Source organism: Anthonomus grandis, chromosome 8 (assembly GCF_022605725.1).
Source record: "Anthonomus grandis grandis chromosome 8, icAntGran1.3, whole genome shotgun sequence".
Lineage (NCBI taxonomy): Eukaryota > Metazoa > Arthropoda > Insecta > Coleoptera > Curculionidae > Anthonomus > Anthonomus grandis.
The window spans coordinates 4,941,836-4,959,162 of NC_065553.1; the positions used below are offsets into that span (position 1 = coordinate 4,941,836).

Here is a 17,327-nt window from a genome sequence, read left to right on the forward strand (position 1 = left end):
ACTTTTTGTTCAACATATAGGCAGGTGCAAGAAGAAACGACGAATACCTGTAGCAAGTACAGTAAAATGCTAATAGTATAAAATATCGAACATAAAGTACTAAAACTATTGTTCATTGTAAATTAAAAAAAAAAACTAAAACATAATAAGCATTGCAATTAGTTTTAGGTAAAAAAAGACTTTGGAGAAGTCTAAATTTTTGCTTGGAATCGGGTCAATTCGTCACTGCTTAAACGTTGTTCCAGTTCGGCCTTTAACGGTAAATGAACATCACCTTTCAAATATTTTACTCACGAACAATCATATCTTTTTAAAATTCTTATCGATTGTAGAGTTTTATAGCCATTATAACATAAAAAAAAACTAAATGCATCGTTAATATTTAATTATTAAACTGATTTGTTTTAGGTTTTATATTGGTCCCAGTTTACTAAGATTTTGATACTGGTTTCTAATTTAATATCACTCAGCCTATTTAATTCAAGTTCTATTTTCTATATGTATTGTTTAGACTTACCCATATCAGCAAATTTATATACCATTTATGTCAACTAGGCCCTCTAAATAGTAACTTTTTTGGAGTGCACAAATTCTACAGGCCTAAACAAACTAACGCCTGTAGTAGTATAAAATGCCAAATCACCTAGATGTTTTAAAGAATTTAATAATAAGTCATCTAAAAATGCAAGAGTGACACTGGACATTTTTTAAAGTTGATTTTTTAAGTATTTTGTTATTGAGATAAGTACAATTTTTTTAAATTTAGACTTCGCTTTTGGGTTAATTATTCCTAAAAACCCAAAACCTTTCTGTAAAAACCCTTAGACCAAAATGTTTTGCGGATAAATAGGTTGTACAACAGAAAAGGCCTATTAGGTTCAATTGTATCAAAAGATTAAGGGATAGCTAGCTGATGCCCTAAAAGCTCTAACTTTAAGAGATGCCATTATGTAATGGCAAAAAATGTAGAGAAGGATGACCTATCTATGCCAGAGTTGCTGCAGTTAACGAAACTATTAAGTTGTTTCAAATGATTGAACTTTTTTTTTGGAAATTTAAAGAAGTCTGTAATTTTAGTGTTAATAATTTAATTTGAATATAATCCTAGAGACATGAGGAAAGCAATACACACATAATTCAAAAAGAGAAAGATTGTAAGGAAAATCCTGAAACCTGATTCAGAGGATATTGACTGTAAGATAATAACTGTTAAGGAGAACAAAACGACCCATTCTGAGGTTCTTGAAGCTTTAAAAGTTTCAAGAACCTGTGAGTAAAACTTTTGTGTGGCGCTTGAAATTTTTGTCATTAAATGCATTAAAAATAAGTAAGTAGGTAATTTTCTCTCATTTTAACTATTTTAAATATGTTATGAATTATGAACCAGCTCGAAATTTTTCGTGCTAATTTTATGAACAATTTACCAGTAGCTTTTAAGAGTTTTCTCCCTAAATTAATAAAACGATTTTTTTAAAGTAAACCTAAGATATATTCTTTTTTTATAATACATTATTCTAATAAATTAATAAAACTACATTTATATAAATATAATTAACAACGTCGGAAGTACATATAGTAATAAGAATAAAATAAGGCATATTAACAGAACAAAAATTGGTTACTTCCATTGACTATAATCAGCTGGTGCTTTTATAGCGAAAAATTGTTAAAAAATAAAAAAACACATCTATGTATTAATAATATACAAGCACATCTATTTAAGCGCCCGTAGGCTAATCAATGGACTAGTTTAAAAAACTAGTCCAACAGCCTACAAACTTCTATCACTTCAAGATTATTAAATATATTAATTGATCTTAGGTTAGTTACTATTTAAAATTTAAACGTAATCGAAAAATATCTGACCGTATTTTTGTCATTTCAATTGAAATTTGAGTCGCAATATATCACAATTAATTTAAATAATCTAAGACAGCTTAGTGTAGCTGGGCGGCGAGAATTTTTTCCTAAGGAATTTTAGGATGTAAAGCGGCAAGCATGACACTAAGGTTATGACGGTCACTTTCCACAGGAAGTCGGGGGTTTTTATAAATTCGGCGTCTGAAATTATAATTTGAATATTGTTTTTTTGATTACACTAAAAAGCTTTAAAATTATACTTACCGAAGTAGTCGTGTAAAATTATAAGACTTAATCCATAAAGGGCCAGCGAGAAAAATTCCGCTAAAATCATTAAATAGTGCCAGGTTCTAATATTTAGGGCTACCATAATCAATTCCGTTAGAATCAATGAGGTAAAGCTGATAGCTACTATGTGGATAAACTCGTCTTCGAATAACAGCAAAGCTCCGTACATTATTACGCCACCTAAAACAATGTTTGTGAAATTCTGCGTTTTACAGAAAACATTATAATAATGTTATGGTTAAAAATGAACATGTTTCCCTTAATTAAAAACATCATCATACTTGAAAAATTCGTCTGTTATCAGTATGGTGAGATTGAAGTAGTGTGCAAATTTCAATTTTATTATAATGTTTTCTTCAGATCAGGACTTGTACAAACAAGCCATGGACCATTTATTTCAATTTCATTACGAATATGGTCCTCTTCTAATCTTGTTGTTAATCTTCTAATCTTAATGTTATCTTTTCAATTAGGCATTATGTTATTATTTAAATAAATGTAGAAAATAACATATCATCTGCACAATTATTGAAGTAGTTTTTTTTAACTAAGGTAGTAGCTTTGGCACAAACCGAAAAAATATATTCGATAGTATGACGAACCGTACAAGTCTATCGCCATTACATAGTCTATATTGGCCTTTATTTATTTAATTTTTATTTATTAGGGAGGAAATTTTACCGAGTCCACTTATATGGTACGCATTTAAAAAAAATGAAATGTAGATTTTTTTAAATTCTTATATTACACACTTTCCACTTTTTTAAGGTACTTAAGGTACCTAGATATCATACATAATAATTAGTATCAGATTCTTTTAAACTTATTTCAGTTTTTTTGCCTGTTGCATTTTAATATTTTGTGTTAATATTCCTCGTAATTAGTGACTACAAAAAGTTGAGTATTTGTGTCATCTTCGTAATTTGACAACTTCGAGTAATACACACATTATTGCCTTGGGAATAAAACAAAACTTATTTGGAGATTTTAAAATTAAAATAATCAAAAGTTTTAAATTCTTGCTATTTGTGTAAAAATTTGTATAAAGCAAATACTAAGCAAGCGAACATTTCCATGTGAAGATATACCTCAAAACCATGAGTAGCTCTCTTTTTTAACACAGAAGCCCTAAGTCTTTATCAGGTCTAGTTTTTCATTATGTTATGTAACATTTCATAAAAAGTTATTCAAAAATTGTCTGAATTTTAATCCTGTACACTAGCTTAAGACAGGTTTTTTGATTATCGTATTATGCTAGTCTTAAATGTATTTTGTTTGATTATCTGTTTTATTATTAAAAAGTGTTAAGATTGAAGCCCGCAACTGAAGTGAATAAAGTGAGATTTCCCGACTTTTGTAGTTTCTTTGACCTAAGAACCCCTGGGACCAAAAATTTCATTACATTTAGATATTTCGATAGAAAAAAAACGGTTCAGTTTTTTTAGTTTGCAGTATTATGTTGCAAGTCAGTACGCATCGTTAAATAAGAGTCCAGCAAGTAGTGGCGTAATAGCCAATTAAACTAAGTCACTTTACTGAGTAATGAAACAAAATTCCTACCTTGATAAATAGAGACCAATACCCAAATAAAGAAGGTCTTATAAGATAAACTTCTACCCTTGGCCAGATCCTTATATAGTTCTGGGTACGTAAGTGCTATCTCTGGACTTACGTCTTGGTCTAACACCAAGCTAAATACCTACAAAATTTATATATTTAATAATGTGGTGCTAATTAATAAGTTTTAACATCCGACTTACTGGGAACATGGTATATACAGTAGCGTAACCGACCATCAAAAAACCTTGATAGAGAGCCACCGAGCTCAAATAAAACACACTACTGAAGACCGCTTGCATAGTAGAAATAATCAGACCCCTGTGAATGACGAATTGCGAAAGCGAGGCAGATCTTTTATAGGATTTTCTTCCGTGTACCAATAAGAGCCTTGCCAACACCGAAAACTGGGGAATACTAAAAAGAATATTGCTCATAAATAAAAATTATAATCGATGAAAATGATTATTTATTACCTAAAATCTCCAGCTAAACTGGCCTGTTTTCCTTCGCGTCCCTCGATACCGATTCCAGCATCCGCCTGTTGGATCATGCTTACATCGTTACCGCCGTCACCGACTGCTGCTGTCCTTTTGCCAGTATGTTGTTGGATCAATTGTACCTAAAATATTTAATTGCTTAATATAAGATTACTCGCAAGCAAAATTACTCAAAAAAGAAATCTATCTAACTGGGGTGACTTTTTTTACTATATTTTGGCATTAACTTGAACACTGAGTTGAAAATAGAATGAAATCTTGTAATGTAAATCACGACCTAACTTTTCGGTGCGTATTTGTAAGAAATAGACCTGGTTAGAGCACAACACAACTGTATATTTAGATAGAAATTCCATCAATCGTGGTGAGGGTGCAAAATTAAACATTTTAAATGCTTTAGACGCAGATTCTTTTACAAACAAAGCAGCAACTATTTGAAACAAAAACAAACCCTTATCTTGGATGCCAAATAGGTTGAATTTAAAAAAAACTTGGCTACATAGTCGCCTTGTTAAGGGTAACATAAAAAAGATATTAACCTGTGTCAATAGTTACTTTACTTAAATACATATTTCCTACACAGCGTCTGAACATGAAAGAAGTTAGTTTTTTCGTTCTATAAAGTATTGAACATTGCAATTGCTCCAATAAGTAAGGTCAGTGAATCAACCTAAAATGATTCGCAAATCACCACGGAGCCGTCTAGTGTCTAGACTCAAGAATTGAAATATTAATGTCAGATCTAATAATGGTATGCATAAGGATGCAAACCAACTCTGGATGCATGGTAAAAATCGGGAGGATGCAAAAGAAAATATTTTAAATGCCGTATACGATTACTAGTTGATTGCCCAAAATCTAAAGAATCATTCCGGTTCATCGAATTCTTTCCATTTACAAAAATAGATTTCATACATTTCTTCTTGAAGATTTTCAACGACGAATGGAGTTCTCGGATTTCTATCTGCTGATCAAGCTGGATTTTCACAAAGTTTGCCGTATTCAAGAATTTTATTTGGAATTTATCTAGAAGTAAATTCTAGTTGCGATCCTATAGGTTTGAAATCTTGAGTTTAGTTGTGGGATGGGATCGAAGGAATAAAAACAAACGTCACTTTATGTACTGGCCAACGTTTCGCAATAATTTTATTGCTTCATCAGGGCCCTAAGGTAACAAAAAAGACACAATAAAAAAGGATTATTATATATAAACAAAATTTAACTTTTTGGGGTTATGTTGATACCACCAAAAAAGAAAAAAACAGAAAAAAAAAGAAAAACAAAAAAAAAACAACAAAATCTTAGATTTGAATTTAAAAAAAAAATTACACAACAAAAAAAAATGATAAAATTGCTTACATAACAGTGTGATTTTGCTTGTCATAAAAAATCATGTTTACAGGACACACAGGTAACATAGAATATATAAAATATTATTTTTTTAACAAAAACGGTTTAAATTGATGGGTTGTATCACAGACAGTTGCTTTAAAATTGATTCTACGGTGTACAATAATAATTTAGCATCTAGCCAGAAAAAACCGGGTATGCGAGAACAGAATAGACGCATACTTTTTAGTGATAAGAACCAAAACAGTCCCAAAAGTTTACATTTTGATTTGATCTATTAGATTAAAATAAGAAGAACTTAGATTGTCTATATCCGTTCTTTTATTTACCGCATTATTGTGTTTTTTTATGTTTATCATTTCGGCTAGAAGTCTCTTTTTAAAAAGCTGCTGTTGGCCCATAATTGTAGTCTTGCCAAAATTAAAATTGTGTCCTGTATTCATTTTGTGCTCAGCTAAAGCAGTAGGGTTTTTTTTAAGGGCTAAATTCCTACAATCATACTCATGTTCGTATAGGCGCTGCCTCAAATATCTACCCGTCTGACCAATGTAACACACATCACACCCAGAGCAAGGTATTTTATAAATAATGTTAGAATGTAAATCAAAGGCCTCTTTAGTTTTAAGCTTCGTAAAGAAATGTTTTCTTACCGAGTTTTCACTTCTTTCTGAGATTTTAATAACATCAGATTTTGATTGTATGGTCTTTTTAATTTTATGAGAAAGTGTGTTAATGTAAGGAATCTTGAAATAAGCCAATTGATTATTTTCATTGTTTCGTGTAATATTTTGAGTAATGTTCTCGGTGTCGTTAATTATTTTTTTAATAATTGATAGGGGGTAGTTGTTTTTCTTTAAAATTGTCTGAACATAATGAAGGTTTTTTTTATGATATTCTGGACTAGAAAGTCTCAAGCACCGATGTTTTAGGTTTTTTATTACATTTATTTTGTGTGTCATAGGATGTTCTGAAAAATAATTTAAAGTGCGTTCTGAAAAAGTTGGTTTTTGATACCAATCTGTTTTTATGGTACCATCTGTGGATCTTATGACTTTAACATCCAAAAATGGAAAACTACAGTTAATTTCTTGTTCGATAGTGAATTGTAAACGTGGATGGAAACTATTGAAGACTGATAGAATTTCGTTTTCTTTTTTATTTGGAATTGCCGTGATTATGTCATCCACGTACCTACAGAAAAAAGGTACATTAAAAGATAGTTCAGAAATACACTGATCTTGTAGTTGTGCCATTACAATGTCTGAGCATATTGGGGACATGCAGTTTCCCATTCCTAGGCCAAAAATTTGGGTATAGAAATTTTCACCATGTTGGAAATAATTATTCTCAATACAAAAATTAAAAAGAAAAACAACTGTTTCAAGGTCTAGCGATGTATTAGGCCGGATAAGATGCCACTTTTGGGTGATTATATCAGTTACTAGGTCCACCGGTATATTAGTAAATAAAGAAACAACATCCAACGATACAAGAATATAACCTTCAGGGACTGTTTGCTCTTTAATGTAATTAGCGAAATCAAAAGAATTTTTCACATATCGTTCATCTTTTATAAAAGAATGTTGTAAAATGTTGGACAAAAATCTAAGTTCCTCTTATTTTAATCTAATAGATCAAATCAAAATGTAAACTTTTGGGACTGTTTTGGTTCTTATCACTAAAAAGAATGTGTCTATTGTGTTCTCGCATACCCGGTTTTTTCTGGCTAGATGCTAAATTATTATTGTACACCGTAGAATCAATTTTAAAGCAACTGTCTGTGATACAACCCATCAATTAAAACCGTTTTTGTTAAAAAAATAATATTTTATATATTCTATGTTACCTGTGTGTCCTGTAAACATGAATTTTTATGACAAGCAAAATCACACTGTTATGTAAGCAATTTTATCATTTTTTTTTGTTGTGTAATTTTTTTTTTAATTCAAATCTAAGATTTTGTTGTTTTTTTTTTTGTTTTTCTTTTTTTTTCTGTTTTTTTCTCTTTTGGTGGTATCAACATAACCCCAAAAAGTTAAATTTTGTTTATATATAATAATCCTTTTTTATTGTGTCTTTTTTGTTACCTTAGGGCCCTGACGAAGCAATAAAATTATTGCGAAACGTTGGCCAGTACATAAAGTGACGTTTGTTTTTATTCCTTCGATCCCATCCCACAACTAAACTCAAGATTTATCTAGAAGAATATGCTAGACCTTTTAGACAATTGTGCCACTGGCAATATGTGCTAATATGCAGTTCATGCACGATGAAGCACTACCTCATTTTATCTTAGCAATTCGGGATTATTTAAATAGGCATTTTGGAAATCGTTGCGATGGAAAGGGTGGAACTCATGCCATGGCCTCCTCGATCATCAAATTTAAACCCCTTAGCTTTTTTCTTATAAGGATTCTTAAAATTCCTTGTGAATGCTAATTAGTTAAGAGCTGACAGTAGAGAAAACTGTTTTAAAATAATTCATTTTCACTGAGAAGAAATAATAAGGGAATGTGTATGTTTAGAAGGACGTCATACAGGGTGATTCAAATTTAATAGATTCAGATTTAATAATTTTTTTTTGTTATGAAAATCTGCTATTGTATGTATCTGTTACTTAGACTAAGTTAAATTTTGAAAAGAAATTAAACGAATCTCAATAATCAATGCGAATTTATTATTTGTTTTAATAGGGGCCAGGCAGATTTTGGTTTTTTTCCTAGAAACAAAGCTAGATACGAGTAAGGCTCAAGAGGCAAGAAAGTTACATTAGTGACCGCTTAATCTAAAAAAAAATTAAATTATCAAAAAAGCGGTTTTGTACCATAATTTTACATATAAGTATCAAGTAGGTAGACCCCTGAATCGCCACTGGAATTAATAAATTTATTTTATTCCCACCAAAGGAGGGCCTTTATGCAGTGGCGGCTGCTCATTAGGTTTGCAGGTTTGCGCAACCCAAAAAAAAAAGAATTAAAAAAACGAAACATATTTTTATTTATATTATAGCGTCTTTTGTAAATTGCAATCAAGTATTAATTTAAAACTTTACCAAAACACCCTTAAAAAAACAATCATTTCCTATACTACATCGCGTCGCATTGAGATCGCTGACGGACAGTCGGCGGTGTGCACACAAACTGCAAACCACTCGATTATATTACGGCGTATTATAAAGTTGCCTACGTCTGAGGAGGCGGCTATATAGTTTCTCATAAGGTGCGTGTGGTTGCAAGAATAGTGCAAACCTTGTTTATTTTACCGACAAATTTAATAAAATCCGATAATTGATTCAGTTTACCGTTCTGTAGCCGATCATTAAATGATAAGGCTGAGATAAAACGACTTGGCAGGCCTACTCCGCCTTTAAAAATAGAACAATCTGTGTCTAGCAAAAAAAGGACTTTTATGAGAACGTTTAATCCTGACTTGTACAATAAACATACGTGGCTTTGTGGGTGTCCAATAAAAAATGCTTTGTTTTGTTTTCTTGTTTATTGTTTGGAGGCGAAGTTTCTTGGACAAAAGTAGGTTTTACTGATCTTAATCACTCAGGAGACCGCATTACAAAAAACATTCATCATCGGCAACACATATGAAGAATGTTGTACAATATTCACTTTTTGGAAGTGTCAATGTAGCGGCCCAATTAAGTGGTGCATATCGTCGAAATATTGACCTGCATAACGAACAGGTAAAACAAAATTGATATATTTTCAACATTATTATTAATTGTGTACGTTTTCGTGGAGCTTTCCAACTCGCGTTAAGAGGACATGATGAGTCTATGTCATCTTCTAATCCTGGGGTTTTCCGAGGCTGGATTGATTTTAGTGCTGAATTAGACGGTGCTCTAAAAAAACATTTACAAAAAGCATCAGTATTTAAAGGCACATCGAAGACAATCCAAAATGAGATTTTGCAAGCAATGTTTAATGTATGTCAAGAAGAAATTTGTAAGGAAATAAAACAAGCAGATTTTATGTCCATAATAGCCGATGAAACTAGTGACGTATCAAAATATATTTCAAATGGCAATTGTCTTTCAGTACATCGTAAACGGTAAGCCAGTTGAACGTTTTTGGGATTTTTTGGTGCCTTGTGATCATGACGCCAAAACTTTATCTTCGGTTATTCTGGCAGAGCTTGACAAACATGTTAAAGATAAAACCAAACTCATTGCACAAATATACGATGGTGCATCATTTATGAGCGGGTCGTCTAACAAGGAATTTGTTTATTTTTTCCAATAGTCCTCAGAGATCGTTAGTACTGGACCAGATTGTGAAAAAACGCTTACCACGCTCAGCCCCGACCAGATGGAATTTTAATTCTAGAGTCGTTTGTACTGTATTTGAATACAAAGATGGCATTTTAAAGACAATGAAACAAATTTTAAATGAAAGCAGAAATATTAGCACCACAAACCAGGCATCAGGGTATGTGAAAATTCTTCAAAGAAGAAATTTTGTTTTTTGGCTCAATCTATTTTAGAAGATAATGCCTCATGTGGATATTTTATTTAGTAAATTTCAATCGAGGCAAATTGACGCTGCTCTTGCAAATACCTACATATTATCTTTTGAAAATAAATTAATAGAAATTAGAAATAATATCACGGACGCTATTGAGCCATCTCCATCGGAGCCATCCAGGTCCAAACGACGTAGGCTAGGCTGGATGACTCTACAGAATTTTGTCGAGAAGCAAAAGAAGTATGTGACATTATTATTTGTCAAGGAAAGGAGCGATTCGGTTTTACCGGACACTTAGTCGCCGCTAGTCTTTTTTTTTTCGGAGCAGTATAACCAATATAGTATTAATTTTCCTGAAATAAAATTTAAAGAAACAATAAAGTGTTACCCATTTTTTATAGAACAAAAGCTTCGAACAGAACTAAAAGTTATTTCTGAAACACAGGAATTTAGATCAATCTCGGGACTACTTGTGCTGTTTCACTATATTTCTCAGAATGGTGAGCTTAGTGAAACATTTAGTGAAACTATTAAGCTTTTAAAAAATTTAATTACTATTCCAATGGCTTCAGCTGAAGCAGAACGGTGTTTTTCTACTCTCAAAAGGATAAAAACATTTCTACGAAACACCATGAGCCAAGAAAGACTTTCTGCTTTGGCAATGCTTTCCAAAGAAAGGGATCTTACCGAAAGCATTCCTGATTTCAATCAAAGAGTAATTGATAAATTTGCCGAGTCTTTTATTTAATTATTGCATTATATCAAAAGTTCGAGTTTTTTTGCTTATTTTGGCCGTTTTGAAAATGGGTATGAGACCGAAAAATGTTTTCGCCTCCGCCAAAGCGCCATCGATAATCTTTTTAGTCTTTCATTCGCGATCACCGACGGCCCCCTACAATTGCAACTCCAAGATTTGTAAAGCACGAGCCGCCACTGCCTTTATGACGACAAATAAACCTACCAAATTTTATTTAAATCGGCTGAAAGGATTTTGAATAATTGATAAAAAACCGATTTTATTAAAAAACCGTTACACTCTGCATCTAGAAAACGAAGCAAGTTAGGACATACGTTTATATGAAAAAAGTTCTTATTTTTGGCTGGTAAATACCCTCTTGAAATCTTTGCACTCAATTTTGAATCACCCTGTATGTTCAGCATTGGCATACGCAGCGGATTAATTTCTTAGAGGATCGGAGATTAATTGTACATTTCATTGGTTTTGATCTTGATTTTTTAAAGCATTACTAAACTGTTTCCATAATAATTTAAAGTTAAAGAATATATTCTTTTCGATTGAAGTGAAGTATTCTAAATAGCAAGGAACAAACAGATCAATGCAGTTATAAGATATTTCATAAAACTGTTCAATATCTACTTTATTCAATAAAGCTTTCCAATCAAATCATGCCAAATATTAACCATTGCATATTTGTGTTCTTGAAGTAATAATAAGTAACATCATTTTTAATGTATTTTATAACAGGAATATTAATTATCTAAGCCAAAGAGTAATTTTTTAAAAGAAACATTGTTGTCCAACAGTCCCATATTTTTAGGCGGTATAATTTAGGTAAATAGTTAGAATCACCAACTGATGGAAAACAGAAAAACATTTAGCACAAATAAGCGAATTAATCAATTAATGAATGAATTAATCAATGAATCATTTTATTTTATAATTTAAATTACAGAACCCTCATAAAATTACAGTTATTTTTATTATCTAGAAGCAGTAGTTTAACATTAAAACTTACCACTTGTGCTTTTTGGGTAGGTGAGCATCGACAACAAACCACCGCAGGGGCGGCAGTTGCCAACTCCATAAACTCCTGCTGATAGTATGACAGACACACTTCCAAACTTTCTCCGCTTATGACCAGGGCGCAATCCTGTTTTTTTCGGTAAGCGTTTAATTCCAGATGAGCATCTGTTCTGGTCACCACTTTTTTAAATACATGTAGACCTATAAACAAAATTATTGATTTAATAATTATATTATTGATAAACTGTTGAACCTACTCTGTGTTCTGGATACCAATCGGGAACTCTTAGCTATACAGGTGGCGGTTTCCAATTTATCACCAGTTAACATCCAGATTTTTATGCCGGCGTTTCTTAGTACCTCCAATGTAGTCCTGGAAACGATATATTAATTCAAAACAAAAATAAATTAGATGTAAACTAACCTAACGTTATCCTGCAGTTTATCTTCGACACCAGTGATGCACAACAGTTCCATTTCGCGTTCTAGTGATTCAACCACTTGGGCTACCCGACTTACTCGGTCCACTGTTGATAGTCTTGCTGCATTATACCTTGTCTAATATATATAAAGAAATTACATACTGTTAGAATTATTTAGGTATAGCTAGTTTTGCATGATAAATAAAACCCCTTTTGGCATAAAATGTTTTTATGAGACATTTGAATTAGTATAAAACCTTAATCCTTTTAAATTACCTATTTTGTTGAATATTTCCTGGATATTTTAATAAATAAAAAAGAAAACAGTCCTATTCACTTGTTAGAAAGAATTATGAACTTAAATTGTACACGATTTTTTGTTATTTAATTTTATCGAATATAATTTAATGTCCAATAATTTATTTAAAGAACTTTTATGACTGTATAATTTTTTTATAGGGCTTGGTATCCGCTCGCCTCCATCTCAATCAAAACTCTTTACAAGAAGCATTTGTTTACATGCCACGTCTACCTATTGCCCTATACCCTCTATTATATTTCTTTTACTGTTAAAAAAAAAACAAAAACTGTATTATCATAAATTTGTATTAAATTATATTTGTAATTTTTTGCAATTATATTTGTAATTTTTTTTAAAAAGGGCTTTGCTACACAGGTTTTCACCTGTGCTAACGGTTTTATAATCAAAACAATGGTCCTATTTATCATAATGGTTTCTTTATTGTAAATTGATAATTACGTTTTTATTTTATTTTTTTATTTATTTTTTTTATATTATTTTTTTTATACTACTTCAATTTTAATTATACTACTGAAATTTATGAATTTTATTTATACTACTTCGTCTCTTCAATACCTTACTCTGTACTAATACCTAGATCTATTTTTCTAATGTTAAAAGAAAGAAACATAACTTTACTAATTAAAGCTCCAAACTTTAACTCATGTTTCTGTTTATTTAAATGTTTAAAAGTTCAAATGAAGCAAAAAAATATAGAGAACATTAAGAAAGATTCGGATGACCGCAACATGTACTGGAAAATTAAAACTAAAGAAAAAATGTCAAGCTAAAAAAAAGGAATATTAGATATACAAGAAATTTGGAAAATAGCTTTTTTCTGCTTCCGTACGTAAAGTACTATACTCTATTTCAGAAGTGTATAGAGCAATAAACTGGGGAATTCCGTTCTGTTTGGCTACATTTCGTGGTAGTTCATAGGCGCAGGTACTTATAATATTTATGAATTTAATTTTCACGGATTAAATGCCTTTATTTTGAAAGAGATTAAATACTAAATAAATACTTTTAATCCTTTTGTATAGGTACCTATCTTTTAACGCTTTGTAACATGCAAAAATGGGGTCAGGTAATATATACAGACTATAAATACTTTTAAATCATATTTTAAACGTTAGTAGTCACTGCTACGCTGTAGTGTAATCACAATATTATTATCCCAATATTTAAAAAATGGAGGTATTCAGTCCAACGAAAAGATGTACTAAAAATTCTCCACTATCGCTGAGTGAAAAAGTTATTATTTTAAATGTACATGATTGCATAAAACACGATTACCCTAGTTTTACTGTGCAAGAAATTGTTGAAAAATGTTCTCGAATGAGTGGAATTGAAAGGTCCACCATTTTCAAATTGTTGCGGGAAAGAAAAGTAGCAGGTCAAGTGGAATCTCCCAAGCAAAAGCCAGGACGACCTACAAAAGTCCTTGATGAAAATGCTAAATGTATAATTCGAAGAAAAGTTCACTCTTTTTATTTTAAAAAGGAAATACCCACCCTAGACAAAATTTTAATGGAGCTTGGCCGAGATGACAGTATTCCGTTGATAAGTAGGAAACTTTTATGGAAAACTTTAAAAAATATGGATTTTGCCTGGGAAAAGCATAACCGCAAAGCACTTTTACTGGAGAGGGACGAAATTGTTTGTTGGAGACGACAATACTTGAGAAGTATCAAGCAGTACCGCAGGGAGCAAAAGAAAGTTTTTTATCTTGATGAGACGTAGATTAACGAAGGTTATATAGTCCAAAAAATGTGGCAAGACAAAAATATAACCAGTGCTCACCAAGCTTTCATAGAAGGCCTGTCTACGGGTATTAAAGTACCTTCGGGAAAAGGAAAAAGACTTATAATCACGCATATTGGAAGCGAAGAGGGATTTTTAAAAGAACGTCTGCTAACCTTTGAGTCGACTCGCACAGGAGATTACCATGAAGACATGAACTCAGACGTTTTCGAGGACTATTTTGGTGAAATGATAAAATTTCTTCCGGCTAATTCGGTGGTGGTTATGGATAACGCAAGCTATCATTCACGGCGAATAGAGAAGACGCCAACTTCAAGTTGGAGAAAGCAAGAAATTATCGATTGGCTGACTGCAAAAGGTATTGCGTTTGAAGCAAATTTGATAAAAAAAGAACTGCTGGCAATAGCAAACTTACACAAAACTCGTTTCATGAAATACGCCGTGGAAGATATAGCCGAAAAATATAATATAACTGTACTGCGCTTACCGCCATATCATTGCGAACTAAATCCTATAGAACTGATATGGGCGCAGGTAAAAGGATTTGTAGCAAGACAAAACACGACTTTTAAAATGAAAGATGTTAAGCTACTGTTTGATCAAGCCATTACGGAAGCGACACCAGAGAATTGGCGAAAAGCAGTCCAGCATGTAATTAAGCAAGAGGACAAAATGTGGGATCTTGACAACCTCATCGATCAGACAGTCGATCCTTTAATTATAATGTCAATGTCAATGTTAATGTCAAGATGACAGTTCGTCAGAGGACGAAGAAGACTACAATCTATTATAATTTAAAATTGTTATACACTGTTCAAAAAGTGCCAGATCCAAAAGTGACATTTTCAACTGTTTTACTCTACATATTATGTTCAATAAATTTGTGAAAAAAATATATTATTCCATTTAAACAAAAGTAACTTTCTAAAATAAAATAGCATTTAAGTACATTAATTATAAGGTAAAAAACAAGTCCCAGTTGCACGCCTTTGGCGAACCGTTTTCAATGTTTATCAGTGAGTAACAATGGGCAAAACTCATAAATTGACCCAAAACCGGGTGGCACTACCTGCAATCAACGAAAAGAAAGAATTTTACATTGAAACTAATACCCAACTAAGGTAGTGGCATAAAATATTGGTGGATCACCAGGTACCACTTTTGCATACCTAATGAGGTTTTATTGCTCTACACACTTCTGAAATAGAGTATAGATGTATTCTACTAAATTTAACTGTATATATTAAACACTTTTTTCCTTTAAAGCATTTTTCACCATAATTAGGGAAGAACAAATTAGGATGAGCTACGGTAAGTGTTTAAATAAACGAAAGTAGAATCATTCAATTTTTAACTTGCAACTCACAGGACACATGAAACACAATGAAAGGAAAAACGTGTTTTCACTATTTCAATTTCTCTATATTAAATTCACCATTACAGATCACATCAAAAAATTTCAATTATTTCCTATGCTATTATATTATTGTTTTTTAAGGAAAGAATGGTTAAAAATTTAGCATTAAGCCGTTAAAACTGTATTAAACTATAGAAACGTTGCTACAAAAAAATATATTTAATTTACCTCAAAATCCAGATACTGTTCTTCAGTTAAAACTTTCTTAGCAACAACAAGAGTTCTTAATCCATCCCTGGCCATATTCCCTACTTCTTCCTCAAGCCAATCAGTGTACTGCACTATTCCAGACATTACGACATCCGCCCCTTTCAGATAGAAGAGTATCTCATTGGTAGTTAAGTCCTACAAATCGATTATGACATTTTTTGTCTTTAAAATGTCATTAAACTCACCTTAACGATAATTCCCATGCGCTTCGTTTCACTCGTGAACGGAAAAACTCGTAAAATGGTGTAATTCATTAGACGACCGTCGGGAGCTTTTAATTGCATGGACGTTTTGTCTCTGCGGAATAAAGTTAATCCCACTTCTTGTGTCCAATGTACCAAGGCCACCTCGTCAGGGCTGGATGCTTGATAAATAACTTCTAAAGCGCTCGCCTGCAGGTGTTGATCAGCTTCTGTTTCTGATGCTACAGACGCTGTTACGGATAATGTATTATCAGTTTTATTTTCAATTTATTAACAATGTAATATAGTGGACCAAATTACAAATATATACGCCACAGTCTTCAGTGCTATTCTATGATAAATTCGCAACACTCAATTGTAATTAAACTATTCACGAACTTGTACAATGATAGATTATTATAATAATCATTTTTTAATAAAACTCAAAATTTATGGATGCAAATATGATGAGTCAATAGTGACTAGTACAGGGTGTCCCATTAAAAATGTTCCTCGGCTGTATCTCAGGCCCCAATAATCGTAGAGCCTTGAAAAAAAAATTAGTATAAAAGTGGCCCAAAAAAAATAGCTGGAAAATATTTTGAAGTTTATTGGTCAACCGCTAGAGAGCGTTCTGGCTACTGAAAAACTTTAAAGTCTATTTTTTCCAAAAAAACCTTTAATAACTTGCATCCCAAAATATTATCGAAATAATCTACATAGTATTCCTGACAAAAATGTTTCGACAACCATTTCTGTCAAATGTCAAATAAAGTGGTGGGGAGAGTTTCTATCTTAAATGAGAAAAATGGTAAGAAGTAGGCTTTGGCTGCCCCGATTTTTTTAAAACAACTTTTATTTAAAAGCTCTTTTATTGCTTCATTTTTCTACCAAAAAGTTATTATTGAAAAATTTTCCTAAAACCCGCTAGGGGGCGTCTACTTCTAACTTACGCTATTCGACTGATTATTTTAAGAAATTTAAATGCAACCGTGTGTTTTTTTTTTACGGGATTAAGAGCGGAGAACAAAGCTTAATAATTTAGTAAAAACCGCATTTTGATATCACGTCTCTAACTAAAGTTACAAAAAAAATGTGTTCATTAGAAAGTGAAAACATCAAATATGGTCGTTAAGTTCTATTTACCAGCCGGGTTAAAGAAACTGGTCTCTAAATGAATCTTTGTGTAGAGAAACAATCTTAGTATACCAGCTTTTTAGAAATTCCGGAAGGTGG

At 31.9% G+C, this 17,327-nt stretch overlaps 1 protein-coding gene across 2 annotated transcripts in view; it reads right to left on the reverse strand.

The window, feature by feature from the left end:
* Nucleotides 1-1,532: 1,532 nt before the first annotated feature.
* LOC126739200 (probable phospholipid-transporting ATPase IIB) overlaps nt 1,533-17,327 on the reverse strand; it is a 48,361-nt gene continuing 32,566 nt past the window's right edge. For both annotated transcript variants that reach the window (XM_050444768.1, XM_050444769.1), the window contains exons 8-17: nt 16,095-16,342; nt 15,868-16,044; nt 12,220-12,353; nt 12,053-12,168; nt 11,788-11,996; nt 4,182-4,327; nt 3,909-4,122; nt 3,709-3,847; nt 2,125-2,328; nt 1,533-2,061 (exon numbers count right to left, since the gene is read on the reverse strand). In XM_050444768.1, the coding sequence (XP_050300725.1) occupies nt 1,928-2,061; nt 2,125-2,328; nt 3,709-3,847; nt 3,909-4,122; nt 4,182-4,327; nt 11,788-11,996; nt 12,053-12,168; nt 12,220-12,353; nt 15,868-16,044; nt 16,095-16,342 (1,721 nt within the window). In that variant the 3' untranslated portion in view covers nt 1,533-1,927. The remainder of the gene's footprint in view (nt 2,062-2,124; nt 2,329-3,708; nt 3,848-3,908; nt 4,123-4,181; nt 4,328-11,787; nt 11,997-12,052; nt 12,169-12,219; nt 12,354-15,867; nt 16,045-16,094; nt 16,343-17,327) is intronic.